Source organism: Ruditapes philippinarum, unplaced genomic scaffold, assembly GCF_026571515.1.
Source record: "Ruditapes philippinarum isolate M1 unplaced genomic scaffold, ASM2657151v2 ctg7649_1_1_1_1, whole genome shotgun sequence".
In the NCBI taxonomy this organism is placed as follows: domain Eukaryota; kingdom Metazoa; phylum Mollusca; class Bivalvia; order Venerida; family Veneridae; genus Ruditapes; species Ruditapes philippinarum.
Genome location: NW_026860052.1, coordinates 1 through 26,911, shown reverse-complemented (window position 1 = coordinate 26,911; position 26,911 = coordinate 1). Strand labels below are relative to the sequence as shown.

At 32.1% G+C, this 26,911-nt stretch overlaps 3 protein-coding genes and 1 pseudogene across 3 annotated transcripts; all 4 read right to left on the bottom strand.

Moving 5' to 3' along the window:
- Nucleotides 1-2,393: 2,393 nt before the first annotated feature.
- On the bottom strand, nt 2,394-3,656 carry LOC132758730 (C-type lectin lectoxin-Lio3-like). Its single transcript, XM_060750430.1, has one exon. The coding sequence runs from the start codon at nt 3,522-3,524 to the stop codon at nt 2,829-2,831; it is 696 nt and encodes a 231-aa protein (XP_060606413.1). The 5' UTR covers nt 3,525-3,656; the 3' UTR covers nt 2,394-2,828.
- A 1,249-nt stretch (nt 3,657-4,905) lies between these two features.
- Nucleotides 4,906-6,079, bottom strand: LOC132758729 (uncharacterized; annotated as a pseudogene).
- A 9,297-nt stretch (nt 6,080-15,376) lies between these two features.
- On the bottom strand, nt 15,377-16,441 carry LOC132758732 (C-type lectin lectoxin-Lio2-like). The gene has a single exon (XM_060750432.1). The coding sequence runs from the start codon at nt 16,345-16,347 to the stop codon at nt 15,634-15,636; it is 714 nt and encodes a 237-aa protein (XP_060606415.1). The 5' UTR covers nt 16,348-16,441; the 3' UTR covers nt 15,377-15,633.
- Nucleotides 16,442-24,810: 8,369 nt separating this feature from the next.
- Nucleotides 24,811-26,638, bottom strand: LOC132758733 (glutamate receptor ionotropic, kainate 2-like; the record flags this gene model as incomplete). The annotated part of the gene is made up of 3 exons (XM_060750433.1): nt 24,811-25,374; nt 25,734-25,917; nt 26,557-26,638. Coding segments are annotated over 3 exons (443 nt in total), but the record flags the coding sequence as incomplete, so codon positions are not given.
- Between the last annotated feature and the right edge of the window lie 273 nt (nt 26,639-26,911).

The window sequence follows — 26,911 nt, the reverse complement described above, 5'->3', positions numbered from 1 at the left end:
AGGTGCACAAATACACATGCTGATCAACATTCCTGTAAAGTTTCATGACTCTAGGTCAAATACTTTTTGAGTTACGTGCGACACAAGTTGAAAATTGCAAAATTTTACTAAGTCAAGGGCAATAACTCTGAAAATACAAAAAATATCCAGACGAAAATATTTAGGTGCACAACAACACATGCTGATCAACATTCCTGTAAGTTTCATGACTCTAGGTCAAATACTTTTTGAGTTACGTGCGACACAAAAGTGAACGGATGGAAGGACGGACGGATGGACGGACGGACGGACGGACAGACGGACGGACGGACAAGGGTAAATCTAAATGCCCGCCACTAACGTGGGGGCACAAAAATGTTTAACGAAGTAAGTCTTTTGAGTAATTTATGATAGTCTCTTTCTTTCTCAATTTTCAAGTAGCAGCAACAAATGTACCAGATACAAATACGATTGTTTATTCTTGATTCTTACAAAATTGGCAGAATAAAAAGTAGGCTTGATTGATTATGATCTTTACTCATCAATGACCTTGACCTTGAAGGTCAAATTATTGAAAATGCGTTGGTATTTGGAAACAATGCCTAGAACATACTAAAGTATAAGAATATAGAATTTTTCATATGAATTGCATACATCAGTTTTTTTTTTCAAAAATCATAGCAATGGTGCAGTAACTTGTGTCACACTTCATGATTTCCCTTTACTCTAGATTATCATATAAAAATTGTGTATTTTATAAAAATTTTGTATTTTGATTTTCGTCTAAAGACACACTTTATTTGCCCTTTATGAAACAATCACACTTAATGTAGACAGGTTTCGCTACTACAATATCGATGTGTTTTTAGGTAATAAATACAAATGTCAATTATTCCATCTCCAAAATGTAGTTTATGTTCATTAAAATGTTTTTTGAACATTTATAGCTCATTAATTTTACTGAGCATCAATTTTCATAGATAAACAATAATTTAACTTTTTTGGGGGGTCGATGCGAGTTGATGCTGATTTGACTTACTTGCATGAATGGACAAATTCTAGCACAGTTGTCCGGTCACAATAGCCGCATGATTAGCAGGTGTTCGTTGTGTCGGAGTATAGAGTGGTTCCTTAGAGCCCTCCTGTTACACTTTCAATAAGAATGCGTTATAGATTTCATTATAATGGCATGCTTTTATACACGCCTTTAACAAAAGTACACAAATGAAAACGCGGTCTGACAAAGTATAATATGCCTTTGATATTCAGGAACAGAAATCGAGGCTTGTTGCTTTGTCGTGTGGGGGTTGCGTTCATTGAACGTCGCCTTTCCTTGTTGATCTTGTTAATCATATTTTAATTTAGAAGATGGGATCAAATAAATGTATATTTATAGTGAACATCATTAAGTTAATATACTGGAAGTTCAGAGGTTACTTTTAAAAAGGTGTGACATAAACAGAGATACGCGGTGGCTAAAAACTTGAATATATTACATGAAAAAACAGGATATGTCAGGATATACATTACATTGTATAAACGGTTTTATTTAATAGATTTGCTTATTATAATTATCTACTATGAGAGTGTGTATTATTTGAAAACATGACGACAGCTGTTGTCACATGCACTTTTCACTTGTTTTACTTATTGTGTCTTCTAATGTCGAAAAAATTGGACTATTTCCAAAAATATAAAACTGACACTTTCCATTTAGTGTTGAATTAAGAATGCATTAGTGAAATGAAATAATATTTATAGCCGCCTATTTTTCGAGCGTGTTTGATTACATATGTATATCAATTTGTATAACAAGTGTTAGATCACAAGTCTACTTACCACTCAACATAATTGATATAAATGAATCGAATACAGTAAAAGAAATTGAAATGATAGGTCAATTATCAATAAAATAGCGAAAAACGGAATTCCTTAAAATACTCCTAAAGCAACAAAATTTAAAATGTTGCAGGCTCGGTTTGTTTGAGCTGTTCATGGAGGGTAACGGAAAGTGCAAGTACCGTCTACAACCCCTAGCTAGTTTACATAAGTGATTGGTTGCCGAACGCTTTTGATTGGAGACCAGTCTGATTTCGTAACTAGTAGCTCGTTGGCGAGTCGGAGACAGGGCGGCGTTCAATTGATGATTCTATATTTCATTGGTCTTAATTGTTGCCGGATGATTTTGATGAAATGTCTAATCGATCAACATTCTGCACTACCTTTGGCCGCATACTGTACAGAAAACCAGATAATCAAGCATATCAACAGATTAAAACAGTGAGCAACTTTAGAATGAAATGACGGATTGTGTACCAACAGGCTGACTAACTGGTCCATTATGTTCCAAGTACATGTATTAAATTTTGTATATTTTGATATTTTATGATTAATAAAACGATTTGACGAAGTCATCCAGTTTGATTACAATTTTATTTGTGATGTTATTTAAAACTGTATCATCAAAAGTAGTACACGAGGGCAATTCGATAACATTCGGCAATGTATGTTTTATGGTGTTAACTATTAATGTTTTGATATTTGACCCTAATTCAAAAGTATTGTTTTATGTATTGTGAAAAATTCTATTGAATCGTTTTACCTATAATATGTCTACCATAAAATTCCACGAATCTGTCGAACAGACTTCGTATATAAATGTCAAATGATAACGAATGATTGTCTATAAAAGGCTTTTAAACTGTTTTTGAAGTACACAGTGACTCATTTTACAAAATGGTTATAAAAATGATATCCGCTTTCTCTTTCACACACTTGTTTAAGATACTTAACTTACAAAATAAATCGGTTCGTTCAATTAATAAGTTATTATCTCAAAGTAATAAATTTTACACAGTGATTTCGCAAATGAAATTGTTTTCATAATTGCAAGCAATGTCATGCATCTGTCCATTAGCATTGTCCATGCATAAACACAACTTTGTGATTCCATTGTCCGGCTCCCCACTGGCCCACTTGAAGAATTTGATTTCAGATCCGTCCTCAAGAAGCCACGGAGAATGTATGCTTTTTCGATGACCACCGATGGAGATAAACGAGTTAAACATATTGAAACCAGTGTTAATAATGTCTTCGAATTTCAACTTAGAGTCAATGCGAACCAAATATCCACCTTCTACCTTGCATTGCTTTTCTGCTTCAGAATGTGATATCTTGGATAGATGTTTTTTGATGCAATATCCGAGCTTCGTCGTTTGATACGAATCAGGGCATCGGTTTCTGCACAAGCTTAATTCTGTCTCATTGCTACACTTTCTGGACCGCTGTTTTATACCAAAATACCGGGAAATATTCGCTGAACAAATTGACCATCTTGTCCATTCATTACAAGGATCGGAGTTATGAATGTTTTTCATGGCAAGTCCTACTGCTTGTAGCTTTTCATCATTTGTTTTTATTCCTAAATCAATCAGATATTGTGCGTTAACGTCCGAGGGAGCCAAGTTGTTAATGTCATTTCCATCAACAGTCGTCAGGCATGAAACTACGATGGCAAGATAGAAAGCAAATTTCACAAGTATCATAGTTTCAAATAAACTTCTGACTTATTATCGGTTATAGTAATAAATTGTATATATATACTGAAATAGGTTTAAACACTTTTCACACTGTAAACACCTTTTTAAGTTTGACGGTGTGGAAATTGAATATAGTCATTAAGACTTAAGGCAAATGAAATTTGTGATTTGTTTAATATGTCATCGTGGTAAAAACAACAAAAAATGCTATTTCGAATTTTGTTTAAATTAAAGTAAACGATTTTATAATATTCAAGGTAATGCACCATCCAGAACAGAAGAGTGAAATATAAGAAGACGCAAAAACCACAATCATATCGCTTTTAATATCAACAAATTCGGTACTAAGCTAAACTACACATTGAAACACAACAAAAATTAAAACATCATTGCTGCATCGAAAATTTATCGTTATACGCTCTTTTTTTGCTAGTCAGAGTATCTCATGATCTAGACTAAACAATTTGATTTTTCATTAAAAAGAATGTCATAATAAAAGTTATAAAAAAGAATCTTTATATTCCCGTTAAAAATATAGCATACTCGTAGAAAAATAAACCTTGACTCTTTGCACGGGTTCCCTATGATATTACAACAATACATTGTGTCGATTAAAGTTGTACTATTTCCAAGAAAATATCAAACTCACACTTTCCAGTCAGTGCTGATGTTTTGAATGCATACGTGAAATGGAATAGTGTATAATATTTATAGCCGCCTACTTTTCGAGCTCTTTCAATTACACAAATATATCATTTTACATAAAGTGCTTGTTCATTAGTCTTTTAGTTATTTACATTACCCGATATATTCATTTTCCGAGTTGCACAGAAATTGAATTGTTTATTACAGTCTCATGTTAAAAAGGTGCTTAGAATATCTATTTTCTTTTAAGCTGTTACCTTTTTAACACAAGAAGGCTAAGATATATGAAAATTCCAAACATAAATGATACTATGAGTGGGCATAATACATCAACATTCATAATTTCATTCCCCGTGTACAGGTTATTTTTAGAGTTTTATTTATGTGTACAAAGGAAAAGGGATGACTTTAGAAAATAAAAAATATATTTAAATTCATATAAGCGTTTGAGCTGCCATAATGCATGTTATGTACGATCTTTTTTTTATTTAGGAATAGCAATCAGTACATCAATTTTAAGTTCTATTTTTTTACAACCTATATACAAAGTTAAGATTAATCTTTTTCACGGTTTTAAGTAATAACCGTTTCATTTTTTTCTTCTCTAATGTCTATGTCATGTACAGATTTGTAAGATAGGTTATTTAGACCCCCTGAATTGACCTAAAAAAAGCATGTGCTAAGTAATTAGATATACAATGGATATATATTTTTTGGTTTTATAATGGTACAAAGGTTGTACATTTTAGTTTTATTTCGATTTCAGCGGCAATTCAACACAGAGGTGTCATACATGTATGTACATGAGGGAAATCTGTAAAAAGAATGAACACAGAATAAATGAAGAATATTATTAAAGTATAAAATCAAACATTTGAGAACGGTGCTGATGACGTATGAATGAATTGTTGTTATAAGCTTTGCACATTTCAAAAAATTACATTCATTTATTATGTAAAAGGGAAGACAAACACATTCTAAAGATAAGGTTTTTATCTGCAATTAAAAAAAAATAGAATTTTCAGTGTTTATATTATTATTTTGCTGAAAAGAATTAACGAACATGCTTGGCGTATACACTATAGCTTCTATGTTAGCAGGTTTATTTACACAATAGCTGTTCACTTGATGTTTATTCTGTTGAATAACATTTCATTTAATCACCTGTTTCAGTGATTTCACAGAGGAAATGAAACTTCTGAGGACACGATGAATCATGCATAGTCTTTGATGTCTTCTCTAAGTACAAACATGGCTCTACATGCGGTTCGGATGGTGCCCACCTGAAAAAGGTAATCCTTGAGTCGTCGTTGAACTTCCAGTCCGAGCTATTGCTAATCCGCTGTCCGCCGATGTGTATTTAATTAGCCGCATTGTTTGGAAAATTCATTTCCACAATCGCATCATATTTTGCCTGTGAGTTGATATGAATCAAGTGTCCACCCTCTAACTTGCAGTAGTTTTCTGCTTCAGAATGAAATTTTTCAATGGTGTATAATTTTATACAAAATCCATTTGCTGTTGTTTTATAGTCAGACGGACATCGATTCCTACATAAGCGTAAGTCTGTTTCATTTTCCAATGATGTGTTGTCACTTTTCCTGGTACGCTGTTTTATTCCAAAATAACGAAAAATGTTTGAAGTACACTTTGACCAGGTCGACCAACCACCACAAGTTTGCTGATGGAGATTTTTCATGGCTATTCCAACAGCCTCTAATTTTGCATCGTTTGTTTTCACTCCTACATCAATTAAATATTGAGCGTTAATGTCTGATGGAGCAGTGTTGTTAACATCATATCCTTTAGCATTTGTCACACAAATTATGATGACGGTAAATTGAAAAAGGTGCATAGTATCTGTTTTCATCTAAACCTAATGAAATATAAATATATTTTCCTTTGCACTGTTGAGTCCAAAAGATCAGGTATGCGTATGATTTCTTTTGCACATACAACTGTATAAATATTTATTTTACTCGCATCTACAACCATGCTTGAAGTTAAGGCGCTTCAAAATACAATCGATGCATTGTGTCAATTTTTGAAATATATTTATAAGAAAAACCGGTTAACAAGATTCGTTCGACACTGTTCTAAGAACACATCATTGAACTAATATATTTCACGCACACACACACACGCACTCGCACAGATGTTCAATGTAAGTTCTAATCAGTTAAAAGGGGCAGCATGTAGCAAGATGCAACTCTTAGACCGCTTATCAAAAACAGTCGCGTGTAACAAAAGGTTATTTAACCATGTACGGTTTACAGATCACGTGCATCTGTAAAAAAGTAAATAAATAAAATAAATAAATAAATAGATAAAGTAAAATAAATAATTACAAAACACACAACAGAACGTGTGATCCCCCATGTCTCAGAGCATTCCAATGTCCTGCGAGCAACAAGCAAAATCCATAGCAAAATTTGACGAAGTAAAACAATGAAGAATAACTTATAAAATGTAAGGAATAAGAATCACACATTAGCGAAATTTTGTAACAGCTAAACTTGTGAGCTTAAACTGAGTAAAGGCATACCACTACTCTGTATTCAGTTAACCCCTAGAAATAGTGATATTTACGGTTTTCAATGTTTCAAAAAGTGATCCCTTTTAAAAATAAATCTGCACACAAATCTGCTATAACATCTTTATGTGATTTTTTACTTAAATGCAACTACAAGAATCAATCAAAAATTTATATATATTACAGAGGATATTGAATGAGTGTAGGTTTAATACTACATTTATTGAACGAGTTGAAAAAAAATCATATTATGCGAGCCTCTGACGAGCATAATATTGTTTTATTCAACGAGTTCAATAAATTTAGTATTGAGTCGACACGAATATAATATTCTATTTATTACATGTATAAAATAAGAGCGGTAAACTGTTATCAAGAGTCATTTTTCTTTGACGCGCTTATAGCGTAACGCTAACATTAGCGCGCTTTAACGCTATGTTTATAGCGCAAATGACGTGACGTCAAAGTGTTATTACACTAGGGTAATATCGTCTAGTGTAATATCGTTTTTATTAAATGGCTTTATTACACTCCTGCGCCGCACAGACGCTTGGGGTTTGGAGCTCAAAACGCCTTTAAAATCCAAATAAAATGCATATTTGTCAATCCCAGGACATGTACTGATCATATATATCAAAAAATCTTAATATATGCCGTTTTGAAAAAAAATCATATTTCAACATCTATAATAATACACAAGATAAAAATGTTCGCCGGAAAAAATCCGCACCCCTACCGTCATAATCACCATGTATTTTAATCCATTTCCAATATTTTCACATAATCCTTTGGTCCATCGACACAGAAGATATAATTCTTTACGATGATGGTCAATTTTAAACTTCAACGGTAATATAAACAACGCAACAGCCGAAATAAACATCAATATTCTCGCCGTTTTTTTTCAACGACAAAAACTTTCGATAAATTCAATGGACCAGACGGCTATGAACGAAGCTATCCGATTATGTGGTTCCCAAACTTAAAAGCGCTGCGCATTTTGCACACGGCAAAGCTGGGGCCACATAATCGGATAGCTTCGTTCATATCCGTCTGGTCCATTGAATTTATCGAAAGTTTTTGTCGTTGAAAAAAAACGGCGAGAATATTGATGTTTATTTCGGCTGTTGCGTTGTTTATATTACCGTTGAAGTTTAAAATTGACCATCATCGTGAAGAATTATATCTTCTGTGTCGATGGACCAAAGGATTATGTGAAAATATTGGAAATGGATTAAAATACATGGTGATTATGACGGTAGGGGTGCGGATTTTTTCCGGCGAACATTTTTATCTTGTGTATTATTATAGATGTTGAAATATGATTTTTTTTCAAAACGGCATATATTAAGATTTTTTGATATATATGATCAGTACATGTCCTGGGATTGACAAATATGCATTTTATTTGGATTTTAAAGGCGTTTTGAGCTCCAAACCCCAAGCGTCTGTGCTGCGCCGCGGTTTATGTGATAATTGAGAATAATTTTTATATATTTGGAAGGTGCGGATTTCTAGCCATGGCAATTGGAAAAATTATTGGAAAAAACAGGACAATTTCCTTATTCATATAAAATACAACATATGCATTAGTTGGATCATAACTTTACCATTTCAAATCAGGAAATTCTCTATAAAGATAGGTCTGTTGCAGCTTGTTTCTTTAATGAAATACTAGAAATGAAACACAAATGTACTGAAATACACACACTATTTTGTCTAACCTTAAATTGAAATATATTTTCCTTAAATGGGATGGGCGAAAAGTAGTTGAATAATTTTATTCACGTTTTGAGATATTCTGAATGTTATGAATGTTATCTTAAAAAGACACAACTTAGAGGCCAAAACGAAAATAGTTAAAGTGATTGAAACTGATAAACAATGTTGTTGATAAAAGATTTCGTTGTTATCTATTCATACTGTAAACATTGTCAAAAGAAAAATAATATGAGTAATATTTCAAAATTATAGGGAAGATATATATTTTCTGTTCAGATATTTTAAAACTTAATCATAAAAATGTTTCGTTAAACTTTGTTAGATATGTTTTATATTTTGAACTGACCATCTTTGCTTTTTTATTAAGTTGACTATAATAATTTATGATATCAGTGTTAATAGGAAAACAACGCTGTATCTTTATGTTCCGAACTTTTTCATTATGTCTCCATGCCCATTTTTAGTCTGGGTATAACCTGTTGTTTTTGTACACTTTTCTTAAATTCTAAAGCACTGAAGAAATCAATGTTCAGATTCCATATAGCCGCTACATTATTTAAAACGTTAATTAAATGAATATTGCCAAATATTCATCTATAAGCAATACAACCACACAATAAATTGACTAAAGTTAACATAAATGGAACATGAAAGAGATTAATTCATATGAGAGGCAATCAGACAATCTTTTTTCAAATTGATTTCAAAATTCATGTTTAAAGACTGTTTTTTGTTGTTGTTTTTTGTTTTTTTTTTTTGGGGGGGGGGGGGGTTATTACTTTCTTTTACAACTATTTAGACAGTCAGACAGAAAATATATGATTTTAAAGGCCATGGTGCCGCAGTTTTCTGCGATGCTTTTTAATGTACATATATTAAGCTACTTTTAAAGACAATTAAAAATTGAATGAATTTCAGAGTTCCGTCAATGTTATTTTCCAATCAAAAAATCTAAGTTTAATGCAAACTTTGACAAAAACATGGATTAAGAATAAAAATGAAAGTTTTTAAGAGTTTTATTTAACAATTCAGTTAGACTTTTAGTCATTTATTTCCTATAATATAAGCAATAACAATTAAGAAAGTATAACATTTTTTAAGTTATTAGAAGCTATACACATTTGCTGCTTTTATAAATTTGATACAATGTCATGTTGTAGATTATTAGGTCGCGCCTTTAAACAGAATAGCGCAACTTAGGTCGACTTCTTGTCCGAAGTGAATTTAATAATGAGTTATGATCTAAATAAATTACTATACTTGATGCCTGATGAAGACAATTATATTATTCGAAACTAGTAGCAAATAAAATCTTTAAACTCGACCTGGTGTTTTACGTGTGTTCCTCACATTTTTAAATCATTGCTTTATAAATTAATATACAGTGTATATTTATATGTATAATATACAATTAACAAAAAGTGTGCATGCTAGCATCCACGCGAGAAGTTCGACATAGTTGAAAGGTAAATAGATAGATCTTCTTGTCTTTAGGTAGGCGACGGAGAAGCTAGCCGTTTGTTTTGTTTATTTCAGAAAGTCTATATTCACCCGCATATCCCTTCATTTTTTACTGTATTTTTAATAAAATTATAATAATACTAATTGTTCAAAGGAAAACTCATCATGTTTTGACTGTTTGCAGAGAAGTGAGGAAAAAAGACACACGTAATTCATGGCTCCGATTTCGCTGCGCAATAAAAAAGAAACTTCAGTACAGGGGTCACCATAACCGTTTCAACTTTGGCAATCAGTACAGTGATAGTGCATTAGTACTTTATATGGAAGTCAAAATACTGCCTTGTTTACATTTTGCTACTTTTATGATAAAATTATTTTACGTTTATTGCTACTTTCTGCGGGTAACAAACATCTAACAAAAAAACCATTATTTAAACATTATTAAATTCATGTTTGTCCTTTCTAAAAAATATGAGAAAAACCGTTTCTGAGGCATATCATGCCTTTCACTGAATGTTTAAGTGGGTCATATAATGAATTTACATTAATCAGAAATATCAAGATAATTGTAAATTAAACGGATAAAAAAATAAAGTTTTTTATCTATGTTTTAGTCTGAAGTTTGCAGTAAATTAACAGTAAATTAACAGTCTTGGTGGATTTCAATTTTTAACCGTTTTTGATCATTTAATCTTTAGAATATAAGGTGTGTAAGAAAAGTGATTATACATGCATATAGTTAAAAAGAACGCACATTATAATAATAAATCATGAATTCTGCTGATAAAATTAATATACAACTGTACTTTCTGATTATTCTTACAAATATTATGTTTCCTAACAACAATCTGTTTTTAGCAAATAATAAATAATATTTATTATATAATGTGTCTACTATGAATATCAATAATAACTATGATCATGTTTTGTGATTTACAACTACGATTGATTGTCCCGTTATCATATACATTAACCAAAGTTATAGCTAATGTCTCTAGATGAGCCAACATATTTCAAGAAAATAAAACTTGAGAAAATGTACCACCCTTTAATTTAAGTATTTTCCCCCACAATTCGATTAATAATGTACATGTTATATGCGATTAATGGCTGATTTTGCAATAATTTACAAACACGTTTCTTCTACTGACTGACAAGCGCAGTATACTTTATATTTATTGCATAGTTTGACATTTATTTAGGTAATTTATTTGGATTTTAAGTGTCGTTTGAAGGGTGTTAATTCCTTTTGTTCACTTCACAAAATTTTACTAGAAATACTTTATACTCTGTAAGAAGTAGGATTTGAAAATCTGAGATAAACAATAACAACACCATTGCACCAAAATATAATCTTTTGCTTCAGCTTTCTGTTTATCTCAACAACCGTACAATCTTAAATACAACCTTGCAATAAAACAGATACAACAGTCATCTTTCTTTTTGTGTGACATGCCGAACATAATGACATTACAATGATACTTTGACGTACGTCAATTTGGTCGCCAACGTTATCCAATTGTCAGGCTTAAATTGTAAGATTTAGTTCTTTGTTATTTTGAATACCTTTAATAACAAACTGATATTTTCTTCGATCGAAACTTAAACATTTTAACTCATGCATATCCCTGAATATATTTTGATAACACATTTTATTTCGTGCTTTTGGGTTTACTGATTTATCCATGAAAATTATATTTGATAATTTCACAGTATAATTTATCAAAATATAATTTCACACTTTTCACCGACATACTACTTTTAAAGATTTTCCCCCATATGGTACCACAATTTTATTTTTGCTTACAATTTCGACACTGTCAGAGCTGTTTAGAGCAAAGCTGACATTGATAAATAACTTAAATTTCAAACGTAATAAAAAAGATAAATTTTGTAAGCATTGAAAATCCAACACACACACACACACGCGCGCGCACGCACGCTCGCTCGCTCGCACGTACTGACGCACGCACACAAACGCTCACAGGAAAGTGACTACACCGATTTCTACCCGGAATATGACTTCAGTACGATCCGGTCAACGTAGACGTGTTTAAATTCAGCATTGCATTGAATAAGAATTAAATTTAACCATTGTAGGTGATTCGTCTTAGAAATGATCAATAGAAACAATTCTTATTTTCACAAGAATGTCACTTCATGGTCACGTGATTAATATTTGACACACACGAAAATCACTACATGAACTTTAATAAAGATACACACTTGAAAATCACTGCATCTTGAATTACACACCAGAAAATCACCACATCTTTAACTTTGGTATGATATATACTGCTAACAACATGATACAGCCATGGGAATTATCATTTTCCAAAAATTACCATTTTCAACTTTTGAAAATACTGACATAACATCTTTATTCCATCAGCAAGCAAGCTTCAATCCAACTTTTCTTACCTTTTGTACGTTCATCAAGCTACAATACTGTCACATTACTTTAATTTGGAGTTTGATATTGGCTTGTTTAAATTATTTATCTGTGATATAATAGGTGGAACAATGATAAAGTAATTAGAGATCAAAGCAATCTGTTTTTATTTTGATGAGAAATTCTTGAAAAGCGCATATATGTTTGCAAAGGGGAAGAAATTTTCAAGTATCATTATACGGTAGTATTTACGCCAAGACAGTTCTACAACATCAGCCTGCATATTATTGCAGAATCAAACAGTTTAATGTAATTCGCGCACATACATTTTTAAATAGCCTGTATATAACTTTTCAATACTCGTCACAATTGAATTAACTCAAAGGAAATGACAATTCTTAAACACCAGTTTTTTTTCGTTGGCTATAATTATTAAAAATTTGCAAAAACTGTGTCTGAAAAGGTCTTGTAATTAGAGATTCTAGTATTTTAAATTGACAAATGAATTTCTTGTATTCCGACTGAATCTGATGCCCAACGTTACAATGAAAAATGCAATACACTCAAAGGGATAGTTGAAAGAATTGCCGTATAAGAATGTAACTAATAATTTTTTCTATATTTTACTGTAGAGGAAGATATTGCCGTTGTTTGCTAAGCCAAGCACTCGTGAATTATAAACATGTACAGTATGTGAAGCAGTCCGAATCCGAAGGAAATCCGAATAGCATTTTTTAATTTCTTTTCAATTTAACAAAAAACAAAATGATATGTTCCTAATGTTTCCTTCCAAAGAAGATTTAATTGATATAAGTTTTAAAAAATAAGCACCTGTGTGTTGGGAATTATATGCTGTGTGTGATCCAGAAGAACTTGAGTGACAAGTTGTTCAGATAACCTTTGTTTTAAATAAAGGCTTAATATTTTCATTGATCTACTCTGTAGCTACTTACATTGTGTGTCTTATATTGAAAAATAATCAATTAAAAACTGTTCTTGTCGGGTTTTTTTAGGGTTTTTTCTGCATCAATACTAAATGTAGGATTTTCAAAAGGTATGTCAATAGTCAATAATGTGATGTTTAAGAGAGAAATAGCACCAGTTACTTCCAGATTATTATGTCATTTGAGTGCTTAAGCCAAGAGGACTTGAAAATATTTTTGAAAATAACGCTCTTTCCTTAGGTGATTCTGATTGCCTACACATCCCACAAATTCCATAAATGTTTTATTGATTGATTAAATATATAACATATTCATTTGTTTGAAGGTCGAGGAGTACGAAACATATGTTGGTGTTAACATAGACTAGCGCTCAACCCGGGGCTAGGTTGCATGGGCAGAAATATGCATTTCCATAACTGTCAATGAACAGGTTCATTCATTCTGAGCCTGCAAACTTTATCTTATTATTTATTGGGTTTGGTTGTGTTCAAAGTTCATTTTCTATCTATATATCTTATTTCACTGACACAAAGTATTTCAGAATTTATTTCCGAGACAACTTTATCATATTTATAACCTAATATTGACAGAAGATATTAACTTGGACAATTTTAGTGTGGTGAACACCTCCTTATCCGCTACAGACTTAAAATGCGTTAAGGCGTACGGAATATATTCAAGTGTTGTGTTGTCCAAAGAAACCGGGGATCGTTTAATGATGTCAGTCAAGGATTCTGAATTAATCATCGTCATCCATCTATTACACTGCATGCAATGAACTGCTGGCCCAGTTGAATATAACTTCCAAGAGAAATTACATTAAAATGTTCAATATAGTGTTCGAAGTGACATTTGACAAACTATGTACCCTGCTTAAATTGCATAAAACTAAAAATTGTATTGCGATGTGATTTAAAGATAAAACACGTTTAATTATATTAAAAACAACATTAATGCATAAATGTATGACTGATTATTTAATGTTAGAATACATTCACTCTTTTATATTAAGATATAGTCTTAGCTCTACTTTTATAAACTTTAAGATAAAAACTAAGTAAGGCCACCATAATAAACTAAAACCACTAACAGAGCACACTGTCATCCGGAATTAAGTCATCTACACTGACCTCCTGTGTTATGAAAACAAATTTTACAGGAAAGTAGGAACCTTGACAGTTTTGCAAAAAAATATCATACGAAATGAATGACTTTAAATGACATCAGTCACTTTTTCATATAAATTTCGTACCTTAAATAATCTGACCTTTCATTATTTTAAAATTTAAATATACTGATGATTTACAAAAGATCATCATCATCATAATCATCATCATCATCAACCTTAAACAATAACTTTATCTTACATCATCCTCTCGTGGACATTATTAATCTGTAAGTTAATGGCTAGAGCTGCTTCTAAAACTGAAAGATCAATATGAGCATTCGACCAAGTTTCTATAACAAGGGACCCTTCGAGTAAACGAGATGCAATGCAGATCAAAGCTTTGTGATTTTGCGATTATTATTCACACTTCATATTTATACACATACATTGTTGTCATTGCACGTTGTTGATTTTTTTTATTAATGTGTATATACCGATATATGATTATTACGACGAAACACATTATCAGTCATCTGCATGTTAAAGGGAAGTATTAATGTACATGTTATATAAACAAATCTTGAAATGTTGTCTGTTTGTGTCGGTTAATTTGTAAAAATATCTTAATTATAACGCAGATATAAAAGGTATCAATGAGAGAATAATGACACCGCAGAAATAAGATACGCAGAAATTTAAAACCCCTCGTTTTAACAAAAATCGCAGAAATAAGTACGAATACGGTATTTTAAAGAGAAAATCATTTACTGTGATACATGTTTATTTTTTCATATTAAAGCTGCATGCCTCCAAATGAGCCCCCCCCCCCAAAAAAAAACAAAACAAAAAACAACAGGAAATCAACTTCGAGACAAATGTACTAAGATGTTAGGAGATATCAAAATATTCACAATTTTATTAATGATTTACATATTAAATACAATGAATGGCTGATTTTGCTGTATTTACAACATTTCTACTGCGTGACTAACGCAGTAACAGGCATTTTTGCATATGTTAAGCCTTTTTGGCAAGGTACGCATTATGAATGACACTTTTAAAAACACTTTCAAAGTATTTATATCTGGAGGCATACTATTTTTAAAAAGAGAAAAGAAACAAAATAATCAAATATCTCGTTAAAAAGATGTGAAAATGTTTTATATATGCTGAATGAATTAACGCACATGAAATCCATCTGGGCTTGCCTTAATCTTGACATTGTCTAAGAAAGCAGGTTTATGTACACAATTTATGTTTATTTGATATATTAGTATTTTATACTGTAACTTGAATTTTCATTTATCCGTTCATGCAGTGATTTCACAGATACACGGAAACTTTTGACGACACTCTCCATTATGCATAGTCATTGGCTTTGTCTCTAAGAGTAAACATAATTCATGCGAATACGCGTCCGGTTCATTTGGTGCCCATCTGAAGAAGGTCATTCTTGTCCCGTCGTTGAACTTCCAGTTTGAGGTCACGTCTTTCCGCTGTCCTCCAATATGTATATACTTAGCCAGATTATTTGGAAAATTCATTTTCACAATGGCATCATACTTTGCTTGTGAGTTGATATGAACCAAATGTCCACCCTCTGACTTGCAGTAGTTTTCTGCTTCAGAATGTAATTTTGCAGAGGTATGTAATTTTAAACAAAACCTATTAGCTGTTGTTTTATAGTCAGACGGACATCGATTCCTACATAAGCGTAAGTCTGTTTCATTTCCCAAAGACGCGCTGACACATTTCCTTGTACGCTGCTTCATGCCAAAATAACGAAACATGTTTGAAGTACACTTTGACCAGGTCGACCAATCACCACAAGTTTGCTGATGGAGATTTTTCATGGCTATTCCAACAGCCTCCAATTTAGCATCATTTGTTTTCACTCCTACATCAATTAAATATTGTGCGTTAATGTCTGATGGAGCGGTGTTGTTAACATCATATCCTTTAGCATGTGTCACACAAATTATGATGACGGAAAACTGGAAAAGCTGCATAGTATCTGCTTTCATCCAAACCTAATGAAATATAAATATATTTTCCTTGACACTTTTAAGTCTAGAAGATCTGGTATGCGTATGATTTCTTTTGCACAGACAACTGTATAAATATTTATCTTACTCGCAACTACAATCATGCTTCAAGTTAAGGCGCTTCAAAATAAAATTGATTCGTTGTGTCAATTTATGAAACATATGTTCTAAGAATATGATAAACAAGATCAACAAGGAAAAGCGGCGTTCAATGAACGCAACCCCCATATGACCCAGCAACTATCCTTGAACTTATATATTGCACACACGCACGCACATATTCAATGACAGTTCAAATCATTAAAAAAAGTGCAGAATATAGCAAGATGCAAATCTCATACAGCTTATAAAAACAGTTGCGTGTAACACAAGGTTATTTAACCAGTCATGTACGGTTAACTGATAACGTGCATCTCCATATGTCAAAAAAAGTAAATAAATACAATAAATAAATAAATAAAATAAATAAATAAAAAACACACAACAGGACGTGTGATCCCCCATGCCTCAGAGCATTCCAATGTCCTCCAAGCAACAAGCAAAATCCATAGAAACATTTGACGAAGTAAAATAATGAAGAAAGATTTATAAAATGTAAGGAATAACAATCGCACATTGGCGCAATTTTGTATCAGCTCAACTTGTGTACTTAAACTGAGTAAAGACATACCGCTACTCTGTATTCAGTAAACCCCTAGAGATAGTTATACGTATGGTTTTCTTTTCAAAAAGTTGATCCCTTTAAAAAGACCTGCACATATAAACCTGTTATAACATTTTTATTGAATGTTTTACATAAATGCAATTACTTGAAGCAATCAACAATTTATATATTTTTTTGTATCATTATTACATGTATATATTTGGAAGGTACGGATTTCTAGTCATTGCAATTGGAAAAAATATTGGAAAAAACAGTAACTTTTCCTGATGCATAAAATACAACATACACATTTAGTTGAATCAAAACTTTACCAAGTTAAAAAGTATTGTCAAATCAGGGAATTCTCTATTCAGGGAATTCTCTATAAAAACAGATGTGTTGAAGCTTGTTGCTGTAATGAAATACTAGAAATGAAACACAAATGTACTAAAATACAAACATTATTTTGTTTAACCTTAAATTGGGATATATTTTCCTTAAATGGGATAGACGCAAGTATTTTGAATAATTGTATTCACGTTTTGAGATATTCTGAATGTTATTTTAAAACGTAGAAAACAGTAGAGGCCAAAACAAAATAGTTAAAGTGATTGAAACTGATAAACAATTTTGTTGATGAAAGATTTAGTGTCATCTATTCATACTGTAAATATTGTCAAAAGAAACGAAACATATTTGTAATATTTCAAAATTATAGGGAAGATATATATTTTCTGTTCAGATATTTTAAAACTTAATCATAAAAATGTTTTGTTAAACTTTGTTAGATATGTTTTATATTTTGAACCGGCCATCTTTGTTTTTTTATTAAGTTGACTTAAATGATTTATGATATCAGTGTTAATAGGAAAACAACCCTGTATCTTTATGTTCCGAACTTTTTCATTATTTCTCCATGACCATTTTGAGTCTGGGTATAACCTGTTGTTTCTTGTACACTTTTCTTAAATTCAAAATCACTGAAGAAACAAATGTTCAGATTCCATAAAGCCGCTACCTTATTTGAAACGTTAATTAAATGAGTATGGCCAAACATTCATCTGTAAGCAATACAACCACACAATAAATTCCTTAAAAATGTGTGACTAAATTGACTTAGATGGAACATGAAAGAGATGTATTCATATGAGAGGTCATCAGACAAACCTTTTTCAAATTGATTTTATAATTTCATGTTTAAGACGTATTTTCATTGGTTAACAATTGAAAGCATTTTTCTTTTTCAAATTTTTCAATCACCCTTTCTTTATCATTAATTTCAATCAAAAACTGTGTTATGGCTACCTTAATTTTTCCCTATTTCCATTATCCCTTTTTATATGTTTTAGACAGTTTCTCGACTTACTGTTGACACAATTTCTTATTGATCGAATGACGGCATGATTTTAAAGCGAGTTTTTCGTTTTCAGGTGACATATGAATTGTGATTGCAAAGCTAAATGTGGTTTAAATGAAGTCATTTTTTTCTGACAACGAAAAATATGGCTCATCACGTTTCGTATTTTGAAATCTAATTGTGTCATATTGTAACATATACGCTTCATAAAGAGCCTATTATTAGCGCAAATTTATGCATTGCGCCGGGTGTGCGTTGCCATGGTTTTTAATTCGCTGTTTCGTACAAGCTATTTGCGTTATCAAATTAAATGTGGTATGGTTTTCCGATTAATTGTGATATATAAAAATAAGACATTGATGTTTGAATATTCTTCAATTGACAGCCCCAGTCCGGTTTATTTTTGACCATCCCTCGTATGTCCTGAAGACTTTAAAATCTTTTTCCATTTTAAGACATACATATATATTTATAAAGAGGATTAAGCATATGCAATATTTACAAGTGACATTCACAGGGACATGCGTACAACAATCATTTCCACTGCACAATAGTCTATCAGGATGATAACGCTTTATCAGAAATTCGTGCTTACTTTATAATGCTAAGTGTTCTATCCCACGATTCAAATTATCGAATAAATATTGTCAGTGCTGTATCCAATAAATATTTAAAATTATACAATATATATTTTCAAATATAGAATATATATAGAGAAAATTATCGCACACAAATATTTTTGAAGAACAAATATTTTTAGTAGGATAGAATAATATTATGGTATAGCATATAAAATTAGAGATATTGGATATAGACCAAACATTAAATTTATTGAATATTGCAACGTTTAACATGCCATAATCATATTATATATTATAAACACTGAACATAATCTACTGAGAGTACCAGAACATTTCGGGATTTCTAAATTGGTGTCTTTCTGTATGCACATTGGATATTGAACTCTACTGGATTGGTAGTCTCGTCATTTTTGGGAAAAAATTAAATGTCGTATATAATCGGTAAATTCTTATATTGAATATGCTATTTACTAGAGATTTAATTAAATTTTAAAAGCGGTGTAAAATGGTCATTTGGGGAAGTTCACCGGGAAATTTAACTAGAAAGTTTTTTTAGATACTACTTTAGATTATTAAATAATTTGGAAGTGTATACGTTTCAGAAAGATGCTTTATAATTTTTTATACTTATTTTAGAATGGCCAAAATTATAATTCTAAATATAATGTGTTTTGCGCCGGAAATAACAATAACGCCACAGTCACACTTACCTGTGATGTAGTATTTGGCTGTCTTTCTTCAAGATCTTAAGAAGCGTATGCAGTAAAATATTGCAAATGTAAATCCTAAAATTAAATAATCTTTACTTGTTTCATCCAAAAGTTAAGAAGTACTGTAAATAAATTGCGTAGGTTTTATATATCAATATAATATATGATAAATTTTGTTACTACTAATATGTTTCTTATTCTATGTTTTTCTTTTTTCACATTTTTGTTACAAAGATTGATCGTTATTATGTTCTTGTGTAAGGCGTTCCTCCATGTTACAGTATTGTGGTGATATATGATTTGGTTACTTTAGGTTAAAAGATTTTACTTGGTGCTATGTTTCGGGGTCATTTTAGCCGGTGCTAGGGGGCGTGAGGGATGTTGCACGTATTCATTATCCTTCATGTACAGACTCAATCAAACCGAGTCTGCAATTCTCTTGTAATTTTGTTGTGATTAATGCTTCCGAGGGATCACTTTGTTTCAAGATTTTTACATGATGAAACATGTCATGTTTAGAATATACACTTAAAACATACATATGGCAGATACCGAATATAGTTTTGAATTAATGTACAGGTCGTCATTAAGTAATTTACAATTCAATATATATTAAAAATTGATAAATACTGTTCGAATTATATTTTATATCATAGTTCATTTCAGTTTTCAAAACGGTTGAAATACAGCTTTTCTGTAGAAAAGATTCGTTGATTCATCTCTCCATTTCTTCATTGATGGTGGCGGCATGGTCGAGTGTTCAACGCGCTTTGTTATCAAAAGATTGCTTGCCGCGTGGGTTCGGACCCTGTCAGCGGGAAGCCATTGTTTCCGTTAGCAAGAAATTTTACACTCATTGCTTAGTACTGGTTAATTCCATTAACGGATTCGAGAGTATTTCGATAAGCTTATAGCTGCCAACACAATCGAACTAAAATAAATTCAACTTAAATAAATTCGTATTAACTAAAAAAGGCTTTTGAAAAAAATATCAATATCTGCTTTTCAGATTGTGGTATGTTCTGAACTGCTTAAATTTAGGATGATTTCAAACGCTGCATATTTCATTGACAAGACAAGTTTTTGCAGCAACCAAAAACAAACTTAATTCAAAACCTGTCATCTAGTAAGGTTTTCGGTTGTGAACAGTGCTTAATTGAAAGAAGCAAAACCAAGTTATAATTGATACTGAAGACGTTTTACCAATGCACTATATAAATAAGTTTCAAATATATGTAACATGTTTCTATTGAAACACTATCAACTAAAATGTTCATATATTCAAATCATCTATGTGTATAGCCATCGTAGATGTCACGTTTGATGCTGTTTTCCACATTACATTTTCACCCCACAAGTCTGTAACTCATCATTTTTACAAGATTCTTCTCTGAAATAGAAATGCATTGACTTTGAACATGCTCATACAGTGTTTGCCTTTGCCACTAGTATAGTGCATGCCTGGCCAACTTGCACATATGTGTACTTTTGCCAGGCTCTATACAGTGAATACCGCCAGGTTTTAAGCCGAAAACTGTCCAATATGACAAATATTGAATTTCATGAGGCGCGGAGCGCCGAAAGGTAAATCAATATTTTACTTATTGGTCAGTTTGAGGCTTTTATCTTACTTCTTATCTATAGAAAAAATAGAAATAATGTATTTTGTGCTAGAAATGTACAAATTTAATGTTTTAGCATTTTTCCGACTTGCAAAACCCTCTTGAATAACAAAATACCCGTTGCATGAACGTTTCGTGTTTTGAAATATGACCAATTATGAACATGAACACCATGATATATGAAAAATATTCCATTTACACAAAGAGGTTGACTTACACGCAAATAGCATACATCAATTTACATTGAGGATTTTTACAAGAAATAATAAAAATAAAAAGTTTTAAAAGTTGTGTTATATCTCGGATATTTTGAATGATTGACTGTGACGATTTATGACTTTTAAGTAGGGTTTTTACTGACCATTAAATGTGTTAAAATAATATTTTTTTGTTTTGTCTTAACTATCACGGATATTAAATGTTGTGTAAAAATGGCCATTAGTTGTAACCAGTTGATATAACGGTTGTTGTTCACGAGCAAATCAATTTGTTTTGAGTACGTACGTGCAAGTTGTGTATGGGTACACTTGACAGTTTGGATCACTACATAGGCTGTTTGTGCATAAATCTGTTGTTGGGCAATATCCAGTCGCTCCTTCACATTCTAGTATTTCTAAATTTGAATAACAATGATCAGATTTTATAGTGCAAAATCTAACACAGACTCAGTGAATTTAATTCAGTGGCAATTTAATACAGAAAATGACAATGTAGTGATTTTTCTTGCAAATAGATTACGTTGCAATGAAAAATTCGTTTCTTATCTTTTGGAACTGGGTAACTTAAGTTTTAAAGTTAGTTAACATCTAGCTACAATTCAACCCTAACCACACGTTTACCCTTACCTAATTTATGGACTGGACAATCTGTAAATCTCGAGACAAATCCATTCATCAATTTAAGAAAAAAATCAAAATACATACTGACTGAATAGCGAACAATGCAAACAGTATCAGAGGGTCAAATGCCTTGGCTGATCTTGGTCTACACTGGTGACATGGATAGAGATTGTTACCGCTACCAAGCGTTAAAACTATGATATCTATGATATCTATTTATGATAAGAATATTTTCTTGTGAAATCAATGATAAAATTTCTAACAAAGTTAAATTCTAACAAGCTTTTTCGTGTAAAAGATTCAAGTAATCAAATCATTTTCAACAATTCTTAATGATTGTTGCAAAAAAGTCAGGTGCAAAATAAAGGCACACACTTATCAAATATATTTTCCTAACGCAAGTTATATATCACTTTTGTAGGATTTTCACCATTCGCCTTAACGATTTTAAGAACAACAAAAAATAATCACTGAATATACACTCTTTGTAAATATGTAGAAATTTCGATGGATGTCGACATTACTAATATAGTTTGAATTACAATATACCCGCACCAATTATTTCTTCAAAATCTATAACATTAGAGCGTAAGGAACGACAAGAAGGTGAAGAATAGTTACCTGAATCAGGCTGATAAAGCCTAGGCTCCCCCTCATCTGCATTTCTAACTTTCCTGTTTGTTCCTATACGTTTAGGTGGCATGATGTGGTAATATAACTAGAGATTGACAATGATTTCGTCAAACGATGTTGCATGCACAAGTTCTCGAATAAAATGCTGTCGGAAACGGATGTATTTAGCATATATAGTGTAACCGAGGTAATCCGCATAGTTTACCGCCAAATGCCAACGTAAACTTCTTGCGCAAAAAAAAATCCTTAAAAATATCTGCTATCAAAATAATGCGTCTTATTTGTCATTAATGAGAAGTTTACATACAAAAGGCATTAATCCTAATCATCAAACATCGTTAGTTTTGTTACATAATGACAATTTGTGTACTTAGATTTAAACGAAAGCTTATTACTGGTATGATAAACATAGAAAATAGATTACAACTGTAACACATTTAAATGATGAATTTATTAGCAATTGTAATGCTGGAAAATGCTTATGTATCGTGACATTTGTTGGGCAACAATCACCTGTTCTTCTATGTAACACATTTATCACATCTTAATTCAATTCTATGGTGGCTGATTCGTGTGACTGGGTTTTATGTCACACCGACACAGTATAGGTCATATGGCGACGTTACAGCTTTACTGGAGGAGGAAGACCTCAGGTGTCCTTACGTGCATTATTTTAGGCACGAACGGGCACCTGAGTAGAACCACAGACGTTCCATAGGTTAGCTGGATAGCTTCGTCACATGAAAGAATCCAAATTTCCTGTCGGGATTCGAACCATCGGCGGTGAGGGACAAGTGGTCTGATGTCAACGACCTTCACCACTAGGCCACGGACGCCTCGGGCTGATTTTTAACAGTTTTGCGCGTCTCGTTGTCGTGCTGTCGACTTGTGCTTGCGCCGGCCGACAAGGCAACAATGCGCTATAGGCGCCGGCCGACAAGGCAACAATGCGCTAAGCGCCGGCCGACTAGGCGACAATGCGCCATTTTGCGCTTTGTTGTGACGTCGCGTTCTCGTAACACATACACATATATTATAAACAGTTCAAGATGGAAGGTATATAAGAGATATTTATGTTGTTTACACTTGTTTTATTAATATGTACAAAATTATGTACAAAATCAGAAAAAATGAATAAACTTATCAATTTGAGGTTATAAAAAGAGTGGGGCAGTACTTTTACATTATGCAGTATTATAGCATAAAATCGGCTATTTTCCCTCTTTTGCCACCAAAACCATGTGTTAACAGAATCACGAGCTCTTGTTATAGCCCACTTTTACCTATGCGCAATATATACAGGGCCCAGTAAACAAAAACAAAAATGACGACTTTGCCTGTTTGCCAAAGGGTCATGCGCTCTTGTTATTTTAATTTATGGATTCGTGGGATTTTATCTCAGCAACCAAGTACTTATGCTGGAAATTTGGTATACAGACATCGCCGATTATCTTGGTTGTCCCCCTTTTTAAGAAACGGACAGTTGTTCATGTAAACAAATAGCTGTCATTCAGTTTAACTCTCCGATTAACTTAGAAAACGTGATAACACAAAAAGAAAACAGGAAAACGTTGATTTTTTGTTATTTATATTTATAAATACTCTTTGTGAGAATATCGTTAAGTGTCAGTTTTTTGTACCCTTGTGTGCTTTATAAAACAAACAAAAAACAAAAACAAAACAATAAAAAACAAACACAAAAACCATTCTGATTTCAAGTCTAAATGCCCCTGATCTTTTTTCTACCGTCAATCTGAAATCATTTCGGAATATTTGAGGGTCGTGTTTTGCAAAAAACGCATACGTAAAACACGTTGAATTGGATAATACTGTCAAAGCGCAAACCGTTTCTTCAAGGGTTTCATGTATTTATTTTGTATCTACTTAACATTATAAAAGTGGTTAAAAATTTAGGATACTCGTATAATAGCGTCAGCGCACTGAATGTAGGTTTATTTCCTGATAAAATATAATTTAAAAAAGAATAAACATTGCTATGTACATGTGTAAGAGTACAAACAAGTTTCCGGGGGGAAAAACGGACGAAAAACAAATACTTTGTATCTTTATATTTATATTTTCATATTTAATTAAGTTGATTTTTTTATATGTTTGCATAGAATGATTCACACGATGACGTAAACTGATGTGTACAGGCGTTTCAGTCTATTGGGATTTAAATATTAATAGTTGTTTCATGCAAAATGATATATGAGAATAAAGAAAACTATACATTTGTATTTTGTTCGTCGGTACAAGAGCTAGGCCGATATAGGTGTGATTAGTTAAGAAAAGTTAAACACTTTAAAATACCATGTTTTCATTTCTTACTAAAATCGCTGTAGATTTGGTGACACTATTTATACACCTTTATCTATTGTTTTAGTATATCTATGTAAATCAACTGTTCGTTAAAGCAAAACTTTAAGTTCATAACACTTCAATCAATCAGCAGCGTCTTTACAGAAATTGCCGTTTGTGATTTTAGGAGTTTTTTGTAGAGAATTTTTATTCACTTCACATTCATCAACTGAGCTGTTCTCTTCTCCCATGTTCCTCGAAGATGTGCATTCCACAAAGATGAAATATAATCCATTTTTCACTTCAGTCAAAAATGATACCTACAAATATATGTATATACGGTATAAATTGGGTATAAATTAAAAACATTTGCCAAGATACCGAACATAATCACAAAACAAGAATGTCTTTCAATGCTACATAGGTAAAAAAGGAAAGGGCTATAATTCTTGAGAAAATGATCAAATTACATCGTCAACATGCACCAATCTGATAACCAGTATTTTTTTGTCTTTCCTTAAGTGTGAAATTTTATTTGGAGACACATAAGGATATGTGAAAGGATCAAACACAGCCTGCAATATATTTAATTTCGTCGTGTCGGACGATCTTTGTAATTACATTTTTATTATCATCATCATACAATACGTGCAATAAAATATAGTAAACAACTAATTACATTTTGTTTTCGAGCTGTCTTTCCAGCCTTCCATAAAAATTCCAATATGGCGACAAACAGAGCGAATATGGAACCACCGGCGAGGACAAGAAATACACCTCCCAAATTCCCAACGCCAAGAGCGCTTGTTTGTTGATCGTCTGCGTTGTCGTCTTCACAAACAGTGTTGCTTTTCTCCACCCACCTTAGATAAGAACGTAAATAACTAGGTATACGTATAATGAAGCGTTTTATGTTTGAATCTGTCCGATGAAAGTCAAATTATATATGTTTATTGCGTAAACAAATACAGACACATAGTTGATCATCTCATCTTCAGCTTGACAAATTTCATTCTGCAAATATTATCTTGTGCCTTTCTGCTATGGTAAAACAAACGTGATATTTGTGCGTTTTAATTTATCTCGTGTGTACAAGATACCATGTCGTGGCCACGAGTTACTTAGTCGTGGCCACGAGACAATTAAGTAGTCCGCACGAGATACCATGTCGTGGCCACGAGTTACTTAGTCGTGGCCACGAGATAATTAAGTTTAGCGCACGAGATACTATGTCGTGGCTACGACTTTTACTAAGTTGTGGAAACAAGATTATTTTTACTCAGCAAATATGTTTTATGAAAAATGTCAAAAACTGGTATCTTACCCATTATCGTTGTTATTAAATGTAAATGAAATTTCAATTTTATATGATAACATATTCAAGAAATATTTATTAAAAAAGTCATGCGTTACTTCTGGCTGTAAATGAAGTTTTTTTTTAAACTTTATTTATGTATTTAAGACTGATGATCAAAAGAATAACATATAAAACGATATTTTACCATTTTTTGTATAGTTTTGATATAACTTGTTGCTGTTGAAGGTTTACAATTTCTTTTGAAATGTATTTTATCCATGGAGAATCTGAAAAATACATATAATATTGATATAACTTATAACTTAAAAGACAACAAAAAAACGTCCAACACAAATCTTGCACTACTTACACCGAGGACGAGTAATTACATAACAGACAATGAGTTCGAGCAACTTGCGCCTCATAACTGTTGGTTTCAATTCTGTCAGGGACATAGTTATTTGAGCCGCGTCATGAATAAAACCAACATAATGGGTATTGCGACCAGCACTGGATCAAGACCAGCCTGCGCATCCGGGCAGTCTGATCAGGGCCATGCT

Coding starts and splice junctions, on each gene's coding strand:
- LOC132758730 (XM_060750430.1), bottom strand. CDS start 3,524: ATGATACTTGTGAAATTTGCTTTCTATCTTGCCATCGTAGTTTCATGC.
- LOC132758732 (XM_060750432.1), bottom strand. CDS start 16,347: ATGAAAGCAGATACTATGCAGCTTTTCCAGTTTTCCGTCATCATAATT.